At 36.3% G+C, this 24,733-nt stretch overlaps 1 protein-coding gene across 7 annotated transcripts in view; it reads left to right on the top strand.

Annotated features, from left to right (window-relative positions):
• Window positions 1-24,733, top strand: part of Gabra2 (gamma-aminobutyric acid type A receptor subunit alpha2) — a 164,969-nt gene that overhangs the window by 88,235 nt on the left and 52,001 nt on the right. For 6 of the 7 annotated variants that reach the window (XM_040747156.1, XM_040747160.1, XM_040747158.1 and 3 more), the window contains exons 4-6: window positions 832-899; window positions 21,986-22,206; window positions 23,830-23,912. In XM_040747156.1, coding sequence (XP_040603090.1) covers window positions 832-899; window positions 21,986-22,206; window positions 23,830-23,912 — 372 coding nt within the window. The remainder of the gene's footprint in view (window positions 1-831; window positions 900-21,985; window positions 22,207-23,829; window positions 23,913-24,733) is intronic. The other variant, XM_040747161.1, reaches the window with a different exon arrangement.

The raw sequence follows: 24,733 nt of genomic DNA, 5'->3' as shown, positions 1-24,733 counted from the left end.
CCATGGGGGTTCAAATGAGGTGGATACAATGTGAGGTGCACTCTCACCCTGAACTCTTGGGGAAGGGTCTAGGCCCTGCCCTATATGAAATGACAGACTATGGACACCCCCATGGAGGGCCTCACCCTCCCTGGGGGAATGAGGGGATAACGGGGGGGGGATGGGGGGGAGGGCACGGGAGGAGGGGAGGGAAAGGGAGAGGGACCTCGTACTGACTTGTGAAGCAACCTTGTTTCTTATCTAAACTTAAAATGGAAAATAAAAAAAATATTAATTAAAAAAATTTAAAAAAAAGAAAATTATTAACTAAGTTTTTGGAAATAAAACTATAGAAAATTAAGTTGTTTTCTTTTGTTTTCATTTTGTATGATATTAAGTACTAGGGCTATATATATGAATATGAGTCACATTTATTTCTAATGATTAACAATTATTTTCTTCATTTTGTGGAAAGATATTGTTTTTAAGCTAAATAATTATTCTTGTGGGCAAACTACAAATCTTAGTCACGCTTAAATGACATCTGGAATATTCGTTTAATCATCAAATTTAGAATATTACATAATAGGCAAGCTCTATTGTCAGTGTTAATGATAAATTAGTTCAAATGATTTACTTTAGATGGATTCTAAGAAGTTATTCTTAATGAACAATATAACCAAGCATGTCTTCTAAAATGGACTACGAAAGTAGCTGTGAAGATTCCTTGGAAAGTGAGAGATGACACTGTCATGACCACTGACTCCCTTATCACACCATGTACTCAGCTCCTTTTCCCTCTTGCAGATTCCACTATTTAAATATATGTCCAATTTCTTCTTTTCATATTAGACAGTATTACTGAAGTCTTCACTAACATCTATGTGACAAGTTTTGGCCCTGTCTCAGATACAGATATGGTGAGTTTATATTTTATTTTTACAAATCAAATATGTTTCTTAACAGATTGGAAACTGGTGATAATTTAGAGTAAGTGTGTATTATTATTGTCACATAATTCTTTATATATCTCATGTCTGGTGACATGAAAAGAAAATTGAAGATGTGTTTTCAGTTTTTCTGTGGAACATAGCCCCAGCTTGAATGTTTAAATAAGCTCATTACATACATCTTCTAATTTTCCCCTCCAAATTTACCTACCTAGATGCAATGAAACATACAATTGTATTATTGGTGATGATTTTCTGGAATTAAGGCACTTGCTTTGTAGGTAGTTGTTTCTCACCAATGTGTTATTGCATGAAGATATCTTCATGTCATAGAGGAAAGTGGTTGCCTTGTCATATATTCCTCACATAAAAGAAGCACATGAAAACTACATCAAATAAAACTACAGTGTTGAAATTAATGGATTTTGTTGAATTGATGTCCATTTGTCTTTATTTAAATGAGAAATATATGAGAAGGAAATTGGTAGAGTAAGATGAATTCGTAATTATTTGTAAAATTTTAGTAATCATTCCTCTATTTCTATGGCAAACTATAGTGCTCTGTAATAGAAAATCTGCTTGAAATAATATTTCCTCATTATCACCATGTCAGATTATGTCACATCTTCAGGCTGACACCTGCCTTGCTTCCTTTCTCCCTAATGTGCGCCTCTTTGTTCCCATGTTGCCTCTCTGTCATCTGAGAGGTTCACAATATCTTTCAGCCCTCAGGCATCGTCTACTTCTAATCCTAAGGCCTTAAATTCCAGGGAATGAAAATCAGAAGTGATGCATTTGTTGGTTTTTTGTCTGGCCCTCCCAACCTCGACATATCTTCCCAATTTCTTTCCTCGGTCTAAGAATGCAGAAGGGGAAATTTTGGGTATTTTCCACCTAGATGTACAAACAAAGGAAAACAAAACATTCACACTTTTCCAGTACTCCTAAAAATTCATTTCATGATGACATCACTGACTTCTGGGAGTGAGCAGAATTCCCACTATTACAATAAAACTATTTGTTTTTTCTTCCAATAGAATGAGCCTTCTACATCACTTAATTTCGTCTATGACCTGGGTGGTGGAAAGGGTGAGGGGTTGTGAGGCCGATGGGGGAGCTTCACTTTTGGGCAGGGCATTGACACAAGAAAGTTGAGGTCTTTAAAATTGTGTCAAAGTGATAATTTAATGGCTCCTTTCCCCACAACAGTCCTGAGACACAGGGACAATTTTGGAGCAATGGGAAAACATGCTATGGAACCCAAGCTTTTCCTATCTATCAGTTACCTGTTTTTGTTTTCATTGTTTGTTTTTTATTTCCTCCATTGTTAGGGATTGACTTCAGAACCAGGTAAGTGCTGAACAACTAGTCTGCTACAGATGAGCTCCTGACCTGAAATATTAATCTGTCATGTTCTGTAGATCAATGAAAGTGGACAGGACCCTCAAATGATGTCACATACCTATGTAGTAGCAATACATAGCTCAACTCTGACAGGTTGGTTGTTAAAATGTGTTTGCATTAAAAATCCTCCTTGTTTTAGTGATGCTTGCTTTAGCATATGTTTACAAATTTTAGATATGTAAGTAAATACTTAAATTCTATGTAAACAGGGAAAGGCAAACTTTTATGAAGCACTATATTGAAAAACCAGACCCCCCAAAAAATAAAAGGAAAGGAAAATTGGTAGCAAAATATACATATGATGTGTGTGTAATGGTTACTTTTGGTGTCATACTACTAGCTAAAATAGAAAGACAAATGCTATCAAATATCCAGATATCTGTAATTATGAAACATTTTCACTTACTATATTATGAATAAAAGCAGTAAGTTGTAATCAAAGTTTTGATTTTTAAAGGGTATATTTCCATCCAAAACTCTCATGAGTAAAGAACATATATATTTATAATTGTTTTCTAATAGCCTATGCTTTGTATTTGGGGATTTTAGAAAAAAATAATCATTGTCAATCAAGGTTGTGGTGGCATACACATGTAGTATCAATCTGAAGTTGAGGTTGCAGGATCACAAATTCAAAGCCATTCTGGGCTAAAACAGTGTGAATCTCTGTTTCTACAGTAAACCAGAGAGGTGGGTGAGGGATGGAAGGAGGAAAGTGAGAGGGAAAGGAAAACACAATTATATTATTTCTGGCAAACTCTATGAAAGTGTTTTTAATAGTAGTGATAATAAATTTCATTAATTTTCCACTTCTATGAAAAATTTCCATTCTTTGCAACACTGGGTCAAAAATTTACTGTTAAGCACATAACCATGAAGAATAGAACAAAGTTTAAATAAATCTGAATCTTGCTTAAAATACTTTAGTGTTACCAGGGAATAGAACCAAAAACTTTTATTGAAAAATAAAATATCAATCTTTGATTGCTTTAGTTTTCTTTGTATATTTGGGAGCACATATGCCCTAGGTTTTTTTTTGTCTATGTGTATGTGTGTGTGTGTTATTATGTGTTTTTATGTATGCTTACTGTGAAAATACTTTGCAAAATGGAATTTATATTTACAAAATACATAAAAGACCATCCTTTAACGCTTCTATCCTCAAACGATTGAATACATTTTCTTAGTCATAGGGCTTCCTACTTTGTGTTTACATTTGTATTTTTGTTCACTAACTGTAACAATTAGCTTCTTTGTAGGAAATCTTATTAATCACAAAATCAGAAATGCCAATATATTATATCTGCAGCATCTACATTAGAAATGTCAACGAGAATGTTAACATAGAAGGGGAAAATTTAATGGAACCTCACCTCTAGACAAGAACTACAGTCAAAGAACTGCAGATTGTTTCAAGAAGGAGGAGTAGAATTAACAATTCCCAGTTATCAGTGCTGTTACTGGTTGTCTAGTCTTGAGTTTTCGGTCTTGAAACCTTATGGACACCAACAACAATACAGATGTATAGCAGGTTTTGTGTTGGTATGTATATATATATATATATATATATATATATATATATATATATATATATATGCCTATACAAATGTATTTGTGTATATGTTGAAAATGTGTGCTGGGTGCCTGGGAGGTGTTGAAGAGAGAGTACCTGAAAGAGGTTGGAGGGAGGAGAAGGACCAGAAAAGTATGTAATTCTATTTCAATTTCAAACATAATTTTAAGGAAGTGCCTATAAAGAGATTTTGAGCAGGACAATCTAACACAGAGTGTTATAACTATCAAAAGGTTTGTTAAACATATAAGGGGCTAACAAAGCTCTTAGGGCTTAGTAATGGAGAATAACAGAATGAAGATGCAGAAGCAATTTGAACCAGGGAATGATGCATGACACTTAAGAATACACTTCTCCAAGGCAGTGAGCTGACTCTTCAGTGAAGAAGGTTAAGTGGTAACTAGAAGCCCAAGTTGCAGCTGCTGAATGTGCCAGGGATGTGTATTTTCTAGGACTTCCTCTCCTGATGACTGAAAACTTGTAGCATGCCAGTCCTGGAAGCTTTGTCAGAGAGGAGTCCGGAAGTAAAGCTTCCTCCTATTGCCATTGAGGAGGAATTGAAGTGTTCCTCCACGTGCCCCACTTGACTAGACCTGAGATACTGACATACTCCATTTCATAATCCAAGTAAGGGAAAGGGGGGTAGGTTTGTAGGTGAAACAAAAAATATGGAGTGCTGAAACACATAATAATATATAATGGAAAGATGATTTAGAGTGAGGAACAAGAGATTCCCTTGGTCACTGAGAAGCTTCTATGTCATATTTGTCTCGATCCAGGGAAGACAGATGAAATCAGAGAGAATTTCTTTTGAAAATATAGGCATACACAAGTATATGCACATACACTATACATACATACAAGTAATGTAGCTCACATTAACAGGCAAACTCACATTCCATGTCTGGTAGAGAAGATTAATCTGAGGTAAAAGAAACTGGAAAAGTTGTAAATATAATATTCATGCATGAAATTCTCAAAAATAATAAAATGGCAGGAAGCAAGTTAAATATAAACGAAATCCTCATCAAGTTTGTGATGAGAAATGACTTGGCTTTCATGATGATGAGGTGAAATAGTTCATTCCTTATGGGCAATTCTTTTGCAGACAGGTTAGAAAAATAATGAGGACAAGTTTAAACTCTTGTTTAGTAAAGACTAAGGTAATCTAAATAGACATACCCCAAATTGGAAGGAAAAGAACACACATTTTATAATCTACAAGTAAAAGAGGGTATGGAGGCATATGGTTCCTATCTCTTAGACACGACTTGTTAATAAGAACACATAAAGAGGATATTCTATTTCCCTTTTTGCTGTGTAACTGCAATTCTTTCTATGACATACATAATCTGTAGCAAAACATAATCCCCTAAATTCTCCTCTTCAGGTAAGTGATGTAAATTTGTTCTGACATTAGCTTCAGAGGAAATAGAAGCCTAGGGCAAAAAATTAACAGCCAATGTAAAATCACCCACATACACATACACATATACTTATGCACATAGACATACAGACACATTCTCACACTTGACTATGCAAACCTAATTAGTCAGTATAATTGTCCAAAGGAAGCTGTGCATCTGAATTATAGTTAATGATTCTAATTACAGTGTCTGCAGTTAAGTTAAAAATCTTAAACTTCAACATTAAAAAATTAATGAGTAAGAAGGTAATTAAGCTTTAAAATGTACTGGTAGCTAACAATGGGCATAGTTTGCAGTAGGCGTGCACACTACAGCAATTTCTCCCACACCTGACCCACCCCCATGAATTTCCATATAAAGAAATATGACTTTTCTATAAAAGACAAAAATGTCTTCTTTGTATTCATGGACATTTCATTGCAAGCATATGTTTTTCTACAGTAGCAGTACAGCTAAAAAACATTGCACTTACGCCTGTAAAAAAATCCACAGCTCAGTTAGTTGTTCCTTGCTCAGTTTTAGCGCTATAATTTGAGCACTGGCAACTTTGGAATAGAATAGTTTGTTCTCATCTGCTGTGGCATCTCATCCTCTTTGTTACAAACAAGGCAGTAATGTAAGTGTGACCATGATGTATTAATTACATTGATCTGCTTGGGCCATACTTTTCTATAGCACACAAACAAAAAATAGAGACACAGAGTCTGATATTGGGGTTCAAGCTTCAAGCTTAAGATCATGAAAGCAAAGTAACTGACCACTAGCTCTTACCACTATCTCAGGCTGAATGAGCTGATATTGCTGCCTCTCCTAATTTTGGCTGGCAAATTCTGAGACTGAATGTCTTCCTGTCCTCAATGTGTCTGGAGAATGATTTCCAGCTATCCTCAATGCTACTGGAAAATGAACGCCTGATACTGAGACTTTGTGCCTGTCTTATATACCTCCCCAAAGGTGGGATTAAAGGTGTGTGGTCCCAGGTGATGAGATTATCTTTGTGTGAGTTGTTTCTCTTTAGAACTGGGTCAGTATTGTGTACATCTGGGTGGCCTTGAACTCACAGAGATGTGTCTACCTCTTAATCCTGAATCCTAGGATTAAAGGTGTGTATAACCACCTCTGAGCTTCTGGGTGCTGGTATTAAAAATGGTTTCCTGGCTTCTATGGCTTGTGGCTGACTTTGCTTTCTGAATCCTTAGGCAAGCTCAAATAAATCATAAATAATGTATCACCACACTTTTCTTTCTCTACATATAAAACAAATTATCTCAGAAATCCTAGGAAGCCAAAGCAATGTTGTGTTCTTCACAAGTAGAGTTGTAAGATAGTAGTGCCTCGTGGAAAATTCAAATTGTACTTCCTTATTATCTATCCTTCCTCACATTGCCATTTGTTAGTGTAATTAATTTAGGGAATTTGGCATGAAATGCATATCAGGAATTAAGTGGCTGTGTTTGCTCAGTTTAAAGTTGGTATTTAAAAAGTAGTTAGGCCAGTTATTGATACCTTGTAATGGCAAGGTCAGACATGAGGGCTACTTTCACACACTAGAGGATTTCCAGCCCCATAAAAGAATATGCAAAAATGCTTCATAAGATGAGATTCAGAAACACCTTATTGGGTTGTGCTGAAGATTGCAAACTATATTGAGAACTGCTGAAGACTGTAAACTAGTTATCTTCTGGGTTCTTCTAAAAAGTGATGTATATTAGGTAGAAATTATAACATATCTGTAGACTTATGGTCCTCAAAATCCTATTGTAGATATCAGAACATGGGAAAAGGGAAATGAGCTAGAAATAGACTGTTTCAGGCAAGATGTTACTCTCAGCTGGCTTGGGAAAGGTCTGGACAGTAGTGTTAAAGGAGAAATGTCATGTATTTAAAACATCTGTAAGTACTCAATTGCTGACTTATTGACCAATTGAATACAGAAATTAAAGACATAAAAGAAGACTTTTGTTTGTGGACTCCATAACATTTCCAGAGAAGAAGATAAATGAACAAAGGATTGACAAAGCTCACCCATTATCTTTCTAGGGGAAGGGAGGGTTGTGTGAATTTGAAACATTGGTATTAAATGTCCTGGTTTCCTAGGGACAGAGGGACATTTCTCACCCTCTGCATTCTGTTACAAAATTATAACTAAACAATTATGATTTCTTAAATTAGAGTGATTTTTAAACTAGAATTTGCATGGGCTGGAGATAGGGATCATCAGTTACGATTGATTGTTGCTCCTCCAGAGGACTCAGGTTTGATTCCAGCACTCATGTTGAGAGGTTCATAACTGCCAGAAAACTCCAGCTTCAGGGGACCTGATACCCTCTTCAGGCAGACACTCACATGAACTCCCAGGAACAAAGTCACACATGACACATATATGCATTTAAATACATGCATACATTAAATACATCTTTATAACAGAATTGGAATCCAAATGAAGTGAAAAGAAGACAGGGAGTTTAACTCTATTCCTCATCACTCTCCACTTCCTGTCTATGGATGCAGTACCACCATCTTCTTCGTGCTCCTTCTTCGGGAATTTTCTGTTATGATGGGCTTGACCCTGTAGATGAGAGTGAAAACACACCCTTTCTTTCTAAGCATAAATAAGTGAATAAAAATCCAGAGATTGAGAGCTTGATGTCAGCACCCATACGTTGTCCATTGTGTGCCCTCCGGATAGACCAGATGAGATGGTCTCAGATTCCATGGTGGGATCCCAACCCAACAGTAGTAACAGGAAGAAGAAGATGTGCTTAAAGGCTATCCATAGAGGAATGTATTTCAAAAGGAGTGAGATGAAAACTATCTCCTTTTCTATGGCAAAGCTGAGAAAAAATGCTTAAATATGTCATTAGATTAAGAACAAGGAGGTGTTTGCCGATGGTGGTAAAAGCAGCCAGATTGTAGTGGGTGGAGGCACGTGGGAAGTGAGGAAGTGGGGAGAGAGTAGAAGCAACATTTTTAAGCAGCACGGCTGAGAAGGAGGTGCTACAGAGGGCAGCAGTTATAGGGCATTGTAGCTCTCAGTGAGGCTTTTATTTTTAAAGATTGCTTTGAACTTCTCCCTGTACTCTGAGCATGCCATTATCACTAACAGCTTGCTGCCCTTGTACATATTTCTCCCCATACTTGTTATACTGATCTACTGCTTTGCCAACTGGAATTTTTTATGTAGTCAAGGCTAAGTTCTAATTTAATTTTCTCTCATGATTTTTTTTGCTGTCTCCCAAATAGTAAATCCTTCCTTGTACTTCAATGAGTAGTTTTCTTGAGTGTGTGTGTGTGTGTGTGTGTGTGTGTGTGTGTGTGTGTGTGTGTGGTAGGAGTGTGTGTGTGAGACTTTGTATCCTGGAACGTAAAGATCATTGTCTTGGCATAGTTCTTTGTATATATTTCATTAGATTTCATACGTAGATATTTTGTGTATGACATAATTGGGACCAGAGATATATTAGTATAACAAGGATGTGCCCACACATTAATCCAAGTACAATGAGGGAGGATGCTAAAACTAACTTTAAAACTGTGTGATAATGGTTTTTATCAGAATATTTATAAATTAACATGGTAGAGGTGAAAATATGGATAGAGCATCTACAATTCTGAAAGGTTTCCAGGGAAGAAAGTTTAGCTGAGGAAGATCTCTAGTTGAAGAATGAACACTCCTTTGGCACAAATTAATAGTGAAATGGAAAGTTCATGACCACTAGAGCTGTGAATATTCAGGGAAACTGTGCTGGGAAAGTACTCAGTGTATGGCTAGGAAGACTACTGTAGCTAAATGAGTCCCAGAAGATAGGCAAGCATTCCAAACAGAATTTCAAAACAATAGATTCCAGATACCAGAAAACATCTTTGTCCATGGATTACTTGTCATATATTCACATTCATGCCTGTGATGAGATTCATTGAAAATGGTTGCATGAAACCAACATGAAAACACACATGCACATATCATATACTTCTCATCTGTGCAATAAAGGGTTAGGACTTTTGTTTAAAGGGAAACTGATGCACTATTTTCTTGCGTTTTACCAATGATATTCTCATATGCTCAGGATCTCATTGCTAGGAATCTTTATAGACCATTTCATTTGCTACATTTTATCTCATTCATTCATTAGACATTTATTCATGGAATAATTACTATTTATTTCCAGTGGTCCAGGCAGTTTTCTAGATATTGTTGACTTAGTCATGAAGAAGAAACTTGTGAACTGTGCTTTCAGCACGTCGTAGGAGATGATCGAATGTAGGGAACTGACAAAGAAGAAGAGTAAGGGTGGCACAAATCAATGAATCAGCTAAGGGAGATGTGACTTGACACTTCAGTGTGAGTGTATGCTTGTAAGTGACGAGGGAGCTGCTACAGTAAGACTGGAGAAGCAAGGAGACAATCACAAGAGATCTGGAGGCTACAGGACTGTTTGGACAATATTCTAAGGGTTTTAGAAACTCATTGACCAGATTCAGGAATGTTACATATTTCAGAACACTCTCACATTATGACAGCAGCTCCCACAGCTTAAGCGAGGTCAGACTAATGAATGCAGTGAATACATCAGTTTCCTGTGCACTCTCTATCTCCTCTCCTCAACACACATGGGGAATGTACCTCTGAGGAAATGGCTGCCACCTACATTTCTTCTTTTGCTGGATCATACAGAATGGAGGCAAAGAGAAAGAGGCCTAGGAAAATCCTGACCACTTTCCACTCCCTCCTGCCCCCCCAATTCCTCTCCCTCATCTCCCCTCTCCCCCAGCTTAATTAGTCCTACTTTTCCCTTCAGAAAAGAGCAGTCCTCTCAGGCATATCAACTAAACATGGCATAGCACATTGCAATAAGACTGTGATCATGCCCTCATATAAAGGGAACCTGGTAGGAAAAGAGTTCCAGAAGCAAGTACAAGAGTGAGACATCCTCATACCCACTGTTAGGAATCCCACAAGAGTACCAAGCTGCACAACCATAACATATTTAGAGAGGTCAGACAGATACAGGCTCTGTGGTTGTTGCTTCAGTTTCTGTGACCCCCTGTTAGCCTTGGGTTTTTGAGACTGTGAGCGTTGTTCTTGTAGTATCCTTGACACCTCTGACTCCTGCAATACTCCTTCCCTTCTTCAGTGGGATTTTGAGCTCAGCCTAATTTTTGACTGTGGGTCTCTGCATCTGCTCTGATTACTTAATGGATGAAGCCTCTTTGATGGCAATTATGACAAGCTCCAGTTTACGAGCACAGCAGAATATCCTTAGGAATAATATCTGACTTTTTGCCAATAATGTTCAGTTCTATCCTAGGTTTCTGGGCTATCCACTCTCTGGCAGTGCCAGGTGTGGGCTCTCTCTTCTGGCATGGATCTTAAGTTGGACCAGTCATTGGTTGGCCACTTCCACAAGTTTTGAGCCACATTTACTAAAGTACATCTCAAAGGCAGGGCAAATTGTAGGTCAAACATTTTGTGGCTGGTTTGGTGTTCAAGCCTCTCCAATGGAAGCCTTGTGTGGTTAGAGGGATAACCCTTTCAAGCTCCATAACTCCCATTACTAGAGTCTTTTCTAGGGTTACTCTTGTAGATTCCGTGGAGTTTCCATTGCACTGTGTTTCTACATCACCTTGAAATGCTCTCCAATTTCAGTGTCTCCCCCAGTACTCTCTCCCTCCAATCCTTCCACCTACCAGATCTGTCCTGTTCCAATCCCCACTTGCTCCCAGTCCACTATCAAAGTTTAGCTGTTTCCTCTTCCAGATAGTTCCATGTGTCTTCCCCCTTTTACTTAGCTTCTCTGAGGCTGCGAATTGTAGCATGGCTATTATCAACTTGTCAGTGAGTACATACTGTGTCTGTCTTTCTGAATCTGGTTTACCTCAGGATGATAGTTTTTCTATTTCCATCCATTTTCCTGCAAATTTCTTGATGCCTTTTCTTTAGCAATTGTGTATTACTCCATTGTGTAAATGTAAAAGTTCCACATTTTCTTTATCCATTCTTTGGTTAAGGCACATCTAGGTAGTTATCAGTTTATGACTATTATGAGTAAAGCTGATACCAACATAGTTGAGCAAGTATCTTTGAGGTAGGATGGAAAATCCTTATGGTATGTGCCCAGGAATGGGTCTTGAGGGAGGTTGATTCCAAATTTTCTGAGAAACTATTCTATTGATTTCCAATACAAGTTTGCACTCTTACCAGCAATGGAGGAGAGTTCCTCTTACTTCACATTCTTGCTGTCACTTGTGTTTTTGATCTTAGCCATTCAGTCAGGTAAAACGTGAAATCGCAAAATCCTTTTGATGGCTAAGGATGTTGAACATTTCTTTAAGTGTCTTGACCATTTGAAAGTCTTCTGTTGAGCATTCTCTCCAATTTCTTTATGTAATTACTTAGTGCTATAAACTTTCCTCTTTACACTATGTTCATTTTGGCCCACCAGTTTGGGTATATTGTGCATTCATTTTTGTTGAATTCTAGGAAGTCTTTATTCCCTTTCTTTAATTCTATTTTGACCCAGTAATCGGTCAGTGGAGAGTTGTTCAGTGTCCATTAGTCTGTAGGTTTTCTCTTGTTTCTGTTGCTGAAATCCAGCTTTAATATGTGTTGGTCTTATAGGATACAAGGAAGTATTTCCATTTTCTTTTATCCATTGATACTTGCTTTGTGACTGAATGTGTGCTCCATTTTGAAGAACATTCACTATACGAAAATATATTCTTTTGTGTTTGGTTAAAATGTTCTGTAGACATCTGTTAGGCCCATTTGGTTCTTAGCTTATGTTAGCTTCTTTGTTTGTCTGTTTAGTTTTGTCTGGATGACCATCCCATTAGTGAGAGTGGGGTAATGAAGACTACCACTCTTAATATGCAAGGTTTAAAGTGTGATTTAAGATGTAGTAGTGGTTATTTTACAACCTTGGTTGGTTGCCCTTGTATTTGGGGCATAGATCTTGGGAGTGAGATGCCATTTTGATGGATTCTTCTATTGATGAGTGTAAAGTATCTTTCCCCATAACTTTTGATTAATTTTGATTGGAGATCTATTTTGTTAATATTATAATGGCTACATCAGCTTGCTTCTTGGGTCCATTTGCTTGAAAAACCTTTTTCCAAGACTTTTACTTTCGGGTGTAAAGGGCTTGATATTGATGTGGGTTTCTTGTAGGCAGGAGAAGGATGGATCCTGTTTTGCAAAAATTCTGTTAGCCTGTGTCTTTTTGCTGGGGGATTGAGAACACTGATATTGAGAGATATTAATAACCAATGATTGTAAATTCCTGTTATCTTGTTGGAATTGATGGTTGTTTATGTGTGTGTTTCCATTCTTTGTGTTTTGGTGGTGTGAGAATATTTATTCTCTTTATTTTAATGGGTGTAGTTAACCTCCTTGAGTTGGAATTGTCCTTCTAGTAACTTCTGTAGGGCCGATTTTGGGGTAGATAGTGTTTATACTTGACTTTTTCATGGAATATCTTGTTTTTTTCATCTTTAGTGACTGAAAGTTTTGGTGGGTATAGTAGTCTGTGGTGTTATCTATGGTCTCTTAGTATCTGTCCAGGATATCTGTCCAGGCCCTTCTAGTTTTTGGAGTCTCCATTGAGATATCAGGTATAATTCTAATATGATACTTGGCTTTTTCTGTTGAAGCTTTTAATATTATTTCTTTGTTCTCTATACTTAATTTTTATTAATAAGTGGCAACAGGACTTTATTTTCTGATCTGATATATTTGGTGTTCTGTAAGTTTCTTGTACCTTTATAGTCATGCCCTTCTTTAGGTTAGGAAAATTTTCTTCTATGACTTTGTTAAAAATATTTTCTGGGCCTTTTTAGCTGGGATTCCTCACCTTCTATTCTTATTATTCTTAGCTTTTGATCTTTTCATAGTATTCCAGGTTCCCTGGATATTTTGTGTTAAGAGATTTTGAGAATAACATTTTCTTTGGCCTATGTATCTATTGCTTCTATTATATCTTCAATGCCTGAGGTTCTCCCTTCAATGTCTTATAATTTGTGGGTGATGCTTATATCTCTACTTCTGTTAGCTTACATAGATTCTCCATTTCCAGGATTCCCTCAGTTTGTGTTTTCTTTATTGCTTCCATTTCCACAGTCTTGACTAATTCTATTTATTTATTTCCACGTTTCGTTTTTTTTTCTTGCCTTCCTTTAATGGACTTATTCATTTTCTCCAATTTTTTGTTTCTTTCTTCCTGGCTTTATTTGAGGGATTTATTCATTTCCTTCAATTGTTTTGTGTGTGCATGCATGTGTCTATGTGTGCATGCATGTGTGTGTACCTGTGTGTGTGCGTTTTCCTGCATTCCTTTAAGGGATTTATTAATTTCCTCTTAAAGTAACTCCATCATCCTCATAGAGTTGGTTTTACGTTTATTTTCTTGTGTCTCAGGTGTGTTGGAATATTCAGACTTATAGTAGTGGATTAGCTGGACTCTGGTGCTGACATACTAGTTTGGTTGTTGATTATGTTCTTACAGTGACATATAGGCATCTAGGTTTGGTATGATTATAGGTCTAGGTACTGGTTTCTGAGTTTGCCTTTGTTGGATGGGTGGTTTCTTCCTTGGTTTCTGTTTCCTCTTTGGTCTTCTAGTCTTTATGGCCTGAATTTCTGGCAGCCTGCCTGATTTCTTGGCCAGCAGGATGTATCCTTCTGAGTTGGGGGCTGGAATTCTGAATGGTAGCTTGGCCTTTTTTCCAAAAGTATGCTTTCACTCAAATTGGGGCATAGGACATGGTGATGATGTAGGGAGTGGGGATTGGGCATAGTTTATGGGTGAGAGTCTATGAGAAAGTGGAAGAAGTCCATGGGTAGGTAGCCTGTCTGATGACATATTTGTTCTCTGCTCCTGCAGTGAGTCTGACTGAGTTTACCTATATGTTCTTTTGACGGGTGGAGTCTGATTTTTCTGACTGGTGTGACCTGAACCTGTTCCTCAGACAGATGTTCTTCATCTATTCTTTTGACCAGGATAACCTGCACCTGCACCTGAGACATGGATATATGAACAAGTTGGAGGCAAGAGCATGGCAGTTGGGATGGGCAGGCATGTGGGATGGTGTGGCAACAAATATATATATATATCTGTTTGTCTGATTCTACTGGTAATTTTGACCTTACAATCAATTTTGTTTGTATTATAGACAACTTTTATGTAAATTTTGGGCATACATGAGACTTCTCCTCTTATTATTGCTAATTGTAAAATGAATTTAGTCCACACACAGCCAGCTATTAGATAGCATTCTGTTGAGGCATCTATATAGCCCCTAGCCTTGGCTTTCTGCTTTGTCAATAATAGCTGTTTTCAGCCCACATCTTTGCTGTGTTTTGAAATAATAGATAACACCTTAAAGGTAATCTGTGCCATTGTACCTTCCCTGATATACAACTTTTTCCCAGAAAATTTCCATATATTACCTCCTTTCATCTTTCTCAAGTTCAGGCATGTTGGTTCTGTTATTATTATATTTTCCAAAATTCAGCTGAAATACAAACATTAAATAATCATCTATTTGGCAGTAATTTCGCCAGTCTACCTATTTTACCAGACTGATTTTAGTATACATTTTATATATTTTTTCCTTTACTTTAGTGTCTTTTTTTAAGAAAAATTCTTATTTTTCATATCAATCCCCCCATTCCCAAGCCTTCCCATTCTTTCATGCCCCCACTGACCACCCTCAAGGATAGTGAGCCCTTCCACAAGTGATCTTTAAAGTCTGTCACATAATTTGGGGGAGGGTCTAGGCCCTCTTTTATGTATCTGGTCTGCAATAGTATCCTTCCACAGGGAATGGGCTCTCAAAGTCCATTTGTGCACTAGGGATAAACACTGAACCCCTGAGAAAATTGGGAACATGGGGGGAGAGAAAAGGGAGGTACATTTTATATATTGAACCACTATATTAACTTTTGATTTTGTAATTAAGTTTTTTTGGGGTGTACAAAGAAGAATATTTTTCTTGATGCATACACTTCCAGTCTTTTTGTAGGGAACTCCATCCTATTTTGCACATGGCTGTACTAATTTTGAGCCACACCATTACTGTGCCACAAAGGGCCCCTCTTCATATCTAAGCCTACATTGATCTGTTATCTTTTTTATAACTTTTCCCTTCTTTTTTATTTAAATTAGAAACAAACTTGCTTCACATGTCAATCCCAGCTCCCTCTCCCTCCCATCCTCCCTTGTAAACCCCTCCATCCCCCCCACCAATCCTCACTCCATTCTCCAGGGAGTATGAGGGCCTTCATGGGGGATCTCCAAAGTCTGTCATATCACTTGTGGCAGGGTCTAGGCCCTCTCCCATGTATCCAGGCTGAGAGAGGATGCCTCCATTTGGAATGGGCTCCCAAGGTCCATTTGAAAGCCAGGGATAAATACTGATCTAGAACCCGAGGCCCCAAAGATTGCTGAGACCTCCTCACAGACATCCACATTCAGGGGGTCTGGATCAGTCCCATGCTGGTCTCTCAGTCATCAGTCCGGGGTCCATGAGCTCCCCCATTTTCAGGCCAGCTGTTTCTGTGGGTTTCACCTGCCCAGTTTTGACCACTTTTCCCATCACTCCTCCCTCTCTGCCACTAGTTTCCAGGAGTTCAGTTCAGTGCTTAGTTGTTCTGCCTCTGCTTCCATCAGCCACTGGATGAAGGTTCTAGGATGGCATACAAATTAGTCGCCAATCTCATTATCAGGGAAGGGCATTTAAGGTAGCCTCTCCACTATTGCTTAGACTGCCAGTTGGTTTCATCCTTGTAGATCTCTGAAAATCTTACTAGTGCCAGATCTCTCCTCAAACCTATAATGACTCCCTCTATTATGGTATCTCTCAAATGCTCTCTTCTATTCTTCCCGCAACTCAACCTTCCTGTTCCCCCATGTCCCTCTTCTCCCCTTTTTTCTCCCCCTCACTTTTCTCCAGCTCCCTCCGGCCTTCCCCATGCTCCCAGTCTACTCAAGAGATCCTGTCCCAATCACCTTCTCTGGGATACCATGAATATCTCTCTTAGGGTCCTCCCTGTTTCCCAGAGTCTCTGGCTGTGGGATTGTAGACTGTCACTCCCCTACTTTTTAATTGAATCCTTTGGTGTTTTGGAGACTTGCTTCTTGAGTTCTTTGTAAATTTTGGAGATCAGCCCTGTGTTAGATGTGTGATTAGTGAATATCTTTTCTCATTCTGTGGGCTGCCTACCTTTTTAGATGTTTGTGATTTTAATAGTTACATCTGTTGGTTAACTCACGTGAAATACAAACTCACAAATCTGAGACTAAATATTCTTGTATGTTTCCGGTTTTTCAGTAATTATATATCTGTTCATAATCCACATTTTTCTTCATTGTGGGAGAAATAACAATGATTAGAATTTACTCAGCAGAAGGTTGACTTTATTAGAAAAAGAAGGGGACAATGAAATAAATTTAGTGTTTGTAAACACAGTGATTTCAAGTAAGTGAGAAATCTTTTAGGGATCAGTACTACAAATTTGTTATATTTTAGGGAATATATATAATCTTCCAGAAATTGGTTATGAGCATTGACTTATACTTAATGTATTCCAGCAATAAAGAATTCATTGTTTTCCCTAAGCTAATGTGTCCTTGAAATTGCGTTTATGTAGCAGACTGTGCAGAAGAGAGTGATTTTCTTGTTTGCAGGACAAATTATGGAAATAACACTAAAGAAGTTTGCTATGTAAATGGAGACTTTTAGTGTTTGCAGAAATATCACATGTAGACAGCACACTTGTTTGGGTTCTATCCATAAAAAACTTAGAAACCAGATGTTTACTCACTTTATTATCACATCCAGAAAAATGATTGTTTTTTTAAAGTAAGAATTTCCCCTTAAACCCTGAGCTGTGTGGCCCTTCATCTCTGCATTGCTACTCATTGCTACTCTGTCATTGATTCTGTTTCTCTTTTATTTCAATTGTAGGAGTGCTAAAATGTGCATGCTCTTTTTGTTTTCTTTTTTCTGAACTGTGCTTTCCTTGTGTGCACTCTGCAGTGGATGCTGGCTCCCGATTTGTTATGCACATTTGTAACACCTATTCTCTAGTTTTAGATGTTTGTCTTCACATTCCAGATGCTTAGATTTTTAAAGTGGCATGCTACTTGCAATGGTTTTGTTTTTTTCATTAATTAGTTTTTAAAAGTAGACTTAGCTTTAAACAGTGTATGGAAACCTATAATTTGAATAGCATCATTGATAACTTTAGCTTGTTAAGAACTTGTTCCCACTTAATTCATTCCCACTTAATTCAATTTAGTTTAATCAAAAGTCATATAACTTGGCAATCTCACAGTCCACTTAAAGGACACACATGCCCCAACTATTCCCCATTGTAGCCCCCTATTCTCTATGGATGAATTTATATACAAAATCATAATATAATATAATAGGTACAGGAAAACTGCCAGTCATCCCTAACAGGAGATGATACACTATGGTTTACATTTGACAAATCTTTATATAAATCTTTTTATATGTACACATGTAAAGGCTTATATATACATATACACACACATCCTTTATATTTAAATACATGTATAGATGTGGATGTTTTAGAAGGATGAAAATTCTAATTTTCATAAACATATAAATGAATATGCTTACAACAATTCACATACCACCATTCTAAATGGATTACACTGCTTCTGATTACAGTATTGCTTTATATTTAGATACAGTTCTGATGGGGGATGTCCTGTCTGTATGTTATGAATATATGTTTCTTTTATTGGTTTAATAAAACACTAATTGGCCACTAGCCAGACAGAAAATATAGGCAGGGCTAGCAGATACGGAGAATTCTTGGAAGAGTAAAAGGCAGAGAGGGACCACTAGAGAGATGCCACGTAACTACCAGGAAGATAGGGTGCTGGCATTCTCCAGTAAGATGAGGCCATGTACAATTATGTAGATTAGTATTTATGGGTAATTAATTAAGAGAGAGCTAGCCAGTAGAAGCCTAAGCCATTGGCCAAACAGTTTAAAATTGATCTAAACCTCTGTGTGTTTATTTGGTACCATTTAGGCTGTGGTACCAGGTGGGACAGAAATTCCATCTACACAGTTCATTTACTTAATGTTAAACATACCCAGTTATAGTCTTATGAATCTCTAGGCTTGGAAGGTGGAAACTGTAAATTTCATTTAGGGTTCAGTTGTCCTCAAATTATTCCTGCAGATGTACTCAAATTGTTGATCTAATGCATCTTTTAGCATTTTCCACACAAAAGTCTAGTGTCCTCTGTTGTAAAGATTGAATCCTGGCCCCAGTTTTTAGACACTTTTGTGTCTTTTGCACTTAACTATATATTTATCTCCCAAAGAAAAGAGTCTCTAATTCTACTTGTTATCTAACTGAAGTGTATAACTTATTACTGTCAAGAAACACTTCATGAACAATAACTTGAATGTGTGTGTGTGTGTGTGTGTGTGAGTGTGTATGTGTGTATTCTTGTCATTGTTCTGAAAGAGTAAACTCTTCTGACCCATGATTCCTGGAGGAGGATGAGGAATGTTGAAACACTTGAAGTCAAGCTGAACTACTCCTGTTTTCACATGGGATGCTAGTCTTTTGAGTGGCTATCTGGTCCACCAAGGCAAATTCAGCTAAGATCAACCTGAGCCCAGAAGAGATACACCACAATGCTTCATGATTGTGGGACCAAAAATAAATGGGTATTCTTTTAAGCTACAAAATTTTCCCTAGTCTCTAATTTAAAGACTTCCTTATTATTAATTCTATTTGACATTGTTTATATTTTTGTGCTTCTCAAAACTTCTGATAGTTTAATATTCTTTCAATATATACTTTCTATAAGCAAACACACAAATATTAATTCATTTCCTTTTATGATTCCTTTTATATAATGTCCTTGATATGTCTCTTATTTGTTTTCACTACTCCTAAAGACTCTGCATACATTTATTTCATGTTGTATAATTCTGTCCTGGTGTATAACATAGTTCTTTTTTACCTCTATAAGAAGCACACGACATAAAAAGAAACTCATCTATATTGCACTAAAAACTTAATTAATAATATTCCAAACACATTTAAACCATTATGCAAAAGAATATTCAAGACTCTCTCCTTTGTTTCCTCATTCTCAGAGATGTTCCCCTGGGCATTGAAGAACCATTTTTCTTGAATTTGCCACTTATCAAATCTGTACATGTTGGATTCATTTTACTCTCATAAAACACTATATAGGAATATTGTTTCACAATATAGACATATTTATTTCCCTTAAATATTTTCTCCATTTCCAACTGGTCAATGTCACAATCTCACTGTAAACATTGTTTTTTCAACCCTCCCCTAAAATATTGTGAGAGTTATTTACGTCGCTAGTATAAATGATGCATAGTGCCTCCTGGCAGATGTCTGTAAACTTTAAAATTAATAAATTCCACCTGTCTGTTGGACTGAATGCATTTCTGCATTATTTTATGGCTACAAGCCTATGGGAGCTAGAGAGTGGAATGTGGTGTTATGAGTAGGAATGGCCCCCATAGACTCATGTGTTTGATGCTTGGCCTGGAGGGAGTGGCATTATTAGGAAGTGTGGCCTTGTTGGAGGAAGTATGCCACTGTGGGGGCAGACTTTTAGATCTATGTGCTCTAGCATTGACCAGTGTGGCACATAGTCTTCTACTGCTTGAGAATCAAGATGTAGAACTCTCAGCTCCTTCTCTGATACTGTCTCTGTTTGCATGCTGCCATGCTTAAGATGATAATGAACTAAAGCTCTGAAATATAAGCCAATCTCAATTGAATGTTTTTTTTATATAAGAGTTGTAGTCGTCATGGTATCTCTTCACAGAAGTAAAAACACAAACTAAAACAATAAGAAACAATGATACTATTCTTGTGGGATAGATTTGCTGGGCACACTTGGTATACTATCAAGTCTTAAGGACAAGCAATGTACTTAAATATTGTTTGTAAGCTACCCTTTAACTGTGCTTGTTAACTTTGAATACTTTGTGTTTTGTCTCCATAATATGATCACCACATCAATAAGCATATAAAACCCCAGAAACATAAAAGAAAATGAAGTTACCTTAATTTTCTAGAAGCAGACAATTTAAATTCGATGTTTAAGGCAAAGGTTCAAAAGGACTTCAATTTCCCTCCAAAAATAAATGCCGCATGTTTGAGAATTTTAGGCATTGCTAATGGAAAGGAAAACTTGGATGGATGCTTATTATAAAGCAAAAACTTATTTCTAGCTGTTTTTCTATTTCCATTTAAATGGAATTCCACATTAAAAAGTGATTATCCAGGTCATAGAAAGTGATGGTAAGATTGTATTATGGAATGTTCTCATGGATTTTAAGAGCATAGCCCAGAGCCACTGTTAGTTTCTTGCCATTCTGATCTGTGAGTGTTATCATCTCCAGGATATTTTGATGCATCATTAGGCAACTCTCTTGTGATTGATGCTTGTTCAAATGGTAGGATTTTCCATAAGGAACCTATAAATATAGGTCTTTTAATATAATAGAACTTTATTACGTTATTTAAGTGAGGCTATTGCTTCCTAAAATGCCTATTTTCAAGCATATGATGATTTGGTTTTATATACAATGGATTGTTTCAGATTTTCCAACTTGAGATGTATAATGGAACATTTATATTACTTGTACGTGACTGCACAAATATATGCAGTAACAAAAACTAGTATCTAACAGATTATCAGTAATAATAATTACCATTGTTTGTGTGCATTTCATCTAAAAGTTGTGTGTATGTGTTATGTGTGGAGAGAGAGAAGAGAGAGAGAGAGAGAGAGAGAGAGAGAGAGAGAGAGAGAATGAAAATATGAAATAGGGATAAGGTATGTGAGAAAGTGAGTGAGAAGCTCAGAGTTTAGATAAAACAAAATATTGAAAACTGATAGCATAGGGATGCTTCACATGACTATTATTGGAAAAATTTCAGACTCTAAGTGGTCAAATCTTAAAATTCTTGTATTTCAATTTATTTAATAAACTTTTAAAGTCATCATTTGCTGTTTTTAATGTATTCACTAAAAATACATGGCTAACATGATGTATCACCATTTATTAAGAATTAAAAAAAACGATATTCAATAACTTGATGGTCAACAGAAAAAATGTTCCCTGCAGGTCTCACAATACATTTTAAGGCTTATTTATTTATTTATTTATTTATTTATTTATTTATTTATTTATTTATTTTTACTTATCTATGTATGCTACTGCAGTTTAGTTTCCTGCACAGTTTCTCTTAAGATAGCCAAAAACGACTCATACAGACCTGTCCATGCATGTACCATCAGACAGCACCTTTACAGGACACACTTAGTAATGCAGTGACTTTGTGGGAGTGTTTCTCTGACAGGGGAAGACAAAGTAAATCTGTTCTTTTCTTTTACAAGAATGTCTAGCTAATTATGGAGACACACATAGTCTAGTCCATTGTGATAGGCAACATTTCCTGATAACTTAGAGGACTGATCTTCTGATGTGTATATTTCTCTCAATATAGCTTTCTTTAAGTACTCAGATTATAGTCTCTCCTGAATTTTATAGTGTATTAGTATGTCTAAAATGTTCTTTAAAGGAATTGTCATTTTCTATTTCAGGAATATACAATAGATGTTTTCTTTAGACAAAAATGGAAAGATGAGCGTTTAAAATTTAAAGGTCCTATGAATATCCTTCGACTAAACAACTTAATGGCTAGCAAAATCTGGACTCCAGATACCTTCTTTCACAATGGGAAAAAGTCTGTGGCTCATAATATGACAATGCCAAACAAACTGCTTCGAATCCAGGATGACGGAACACTGCTATACACCATGAGGTATGTAGAGGTGGATATGCTACAAAACCATACTTTGCTTAGCTGTGAAACTGTGCATTCATCAGCTAAGCAAGGTATGGTTAAATAGTAGCACAAATGAAACATTTTCTAAAATTACTGAATAGCTCATATTTTGTTTTATAAAAATCTCATATTTTGTTTTACAAAAGATTGGACATGTAAGTAATTATAATGAGTTAAAATTTTAAGCTTAAAATACTCCTGGTTATTAAAAATTGATATTTTGGTTCTCTTCACATTCCATTTTAATTAAAAACACTTTAGTATATGACTAGTAATTTGTTTGCAAAAGCATGTCATTTGCCTTTCCATATCCCATCTTGTAGCCTATCCAGTTTTAAATGTTTTTATGTGCATATTTTAATCTGCACTATATTCTTTTATAGATACAAAGAATCCATAGTTTATATGTATTAAGTGAATTGCTTAAATAAAATGATGCATTAGGCTTAGCCATATAAAATTACTATTTTATGATTTAAATGATTGTGTAACATCAACTTCATGCAGTTTATTTATCCTTTCCTGAAAATAGAGAAATATGTGTAGTTGCTGTTCCTTATGATTCCCTTTCAAGTATTTTGTAAAACTTTATGAGAACTAACTATTATGAAGATAGTAAATAAATGCTAATGGAGGATCTGAAGAACAAAATGCTGCTATTACTGCTGCATGCACACGCAGTCATGTCTCATGTCTCTGAAGTCTTACAACATTAAATGAAAAGTTAAGTTCTAGACTAGCTGTTTTCTGTTGTGCCTGGTGGAAACAGGAGTTGAGGACTGATTTCTAGGCGACCATTGCCTACAATGGGAGTGTGGGGTTATTCTTTTTCCTCTTTATAAATACTGCAATATGTAGATGTTACAACCTTAATGACTGTATGTTTTGATCATTCAGTCATAAATAATGAATTCCAGAGATTATAAAATGTTAAGGACTACTACAGAGGGTTCTATTTAAATACTGTGTGACTACTATGCCACAGTTGGCAGATAACTACTTTTCTTAGCTCAATTAGAATAGATTTTTCTGTGAGTTCAGTTTAGTTCTTGTTTATTAACTTTGCTTTTATGTTAAATGGAAATAACTAAAAGTGTTGTTCATAATGTATTTTCTGTGAGTATTCTTTGTAATGATCAGTATTATATTCAGATATAGAAACTATATTTTTAATATCCTTGGACTTTTATTCATAATTTAGCCAGGAATTACTATGAACAATGTATTTTTAAGTGAAACATCTATCTCTATTTTATCTATTTCTCAATACATATCTACCTATGTAAGCATAAGATACTTATTAAAAATGGCATGTCTTTAAGGAACCACATACTGAAGTAATACATCAACTTTTCTCTATTGTTGAAATCATAAAAAAGATCCTCTTTCTGTAATAGAGCTTTCAGTTTGTTCAGTTATTAAATATTGATAGTGATGTTAATGACAATCCTTTTTACAAATACATATACAATTTATTATTTTTTTGTGTTTAAACCTCTACAAATCCAATGTAAGGCTCCAATTCTTTAAAAACAGTAACAAGTGATTTATCTTAACTAGCAAATCCACTTAAACCAAGAGTAGAATTTTGCCTTCTAGGCTTACAGTTCAAGCTGAATGTCCAATGCACTTGGAGGATTTTCCAATGGATGCCCACTCATGCCCACTAAAATTTGGAAGCTGTAAGTATAAGGACCAAAGTATGTTTTAAATCAATAACATCACCAGTTGTCAACATCTCTGCTGTACCATGCAGTTTCTTCACATATTATGGGATACTTAATAATTGACCAATGGATGCAGAAGTGAAAGACATGGTGACTGACCTTAAGGAATAAATTGGAATATTCTATGGTTCACTCAAGTGTTTCCATTCATTTTTAGTTCAAAGCATCATTTCTTTTACTACTATAAAACTCTTTGTTTCAGTTTGTGTATAAAACTAAACCAGAGACCTCTATAGTAAATACTATACTTTGAATAAATATAGTAATTTTTCATGGCGCTACCACATTAAAATGTAACTTTTTTTTCAGTTTAGAGTGAATTAGGTATGACTAATTCTACTGCTTGTTTCCTACTTGACTATTACAAAGGTCAGAAAAAAAGAGATAAAGCCTATGGAGTTGTCTGTCTACCATTGTCCTGATGGAAGAAGTTCTTTATTTCCTTAAAATTCATTTAATGAAGATGACAACATTGGATGGTGGCACGTCAGCATCTTTTGTGCAGATAGAACATTTCTAAAAGTTTCTGTGCCTCTGGCCATTCTCTAGGTCACTGGGTTGTATCTTATATGTCAAGCAGAAGCATTCACACTATGGAATAATGGAAGGGGCGAAGTCAGATCATCTTTCTGGGCCCACAGGACACTCCAGGCAGGATCAGGATTAATTCATCAATGCAGCCAAGCGGCCTTCTTCTGTCTAAGCATGCCTCCTTCCCTGACCTTTTTAGAGGCTCCACTCTCCCATCTTAGAGCATTCTGAGCAGCTTCAGGCTT

Source organism: Mesocricetus auratus, unplaced genomic scaffold, assembly GCF_017639785.1.
Source record: "Mesocricetus auratus isolate SY011 unplaced genomic scaffold, BCM_Maur_2.0 Super-Scaffold_100006, whole genome shotgun sequence".
Taxonomy (NCBI): Eukaryota; Metazoa; Chordata; class Mammalia; order Rodentia; family Cricetidae; genus Mesocricetus; species Mesocricetus auratus.
The sequence above is the reverse complement of the archived record's forward strand: the minus strand, read 5'-3'. Positions and strand labels throughout refer to the sequence as shown.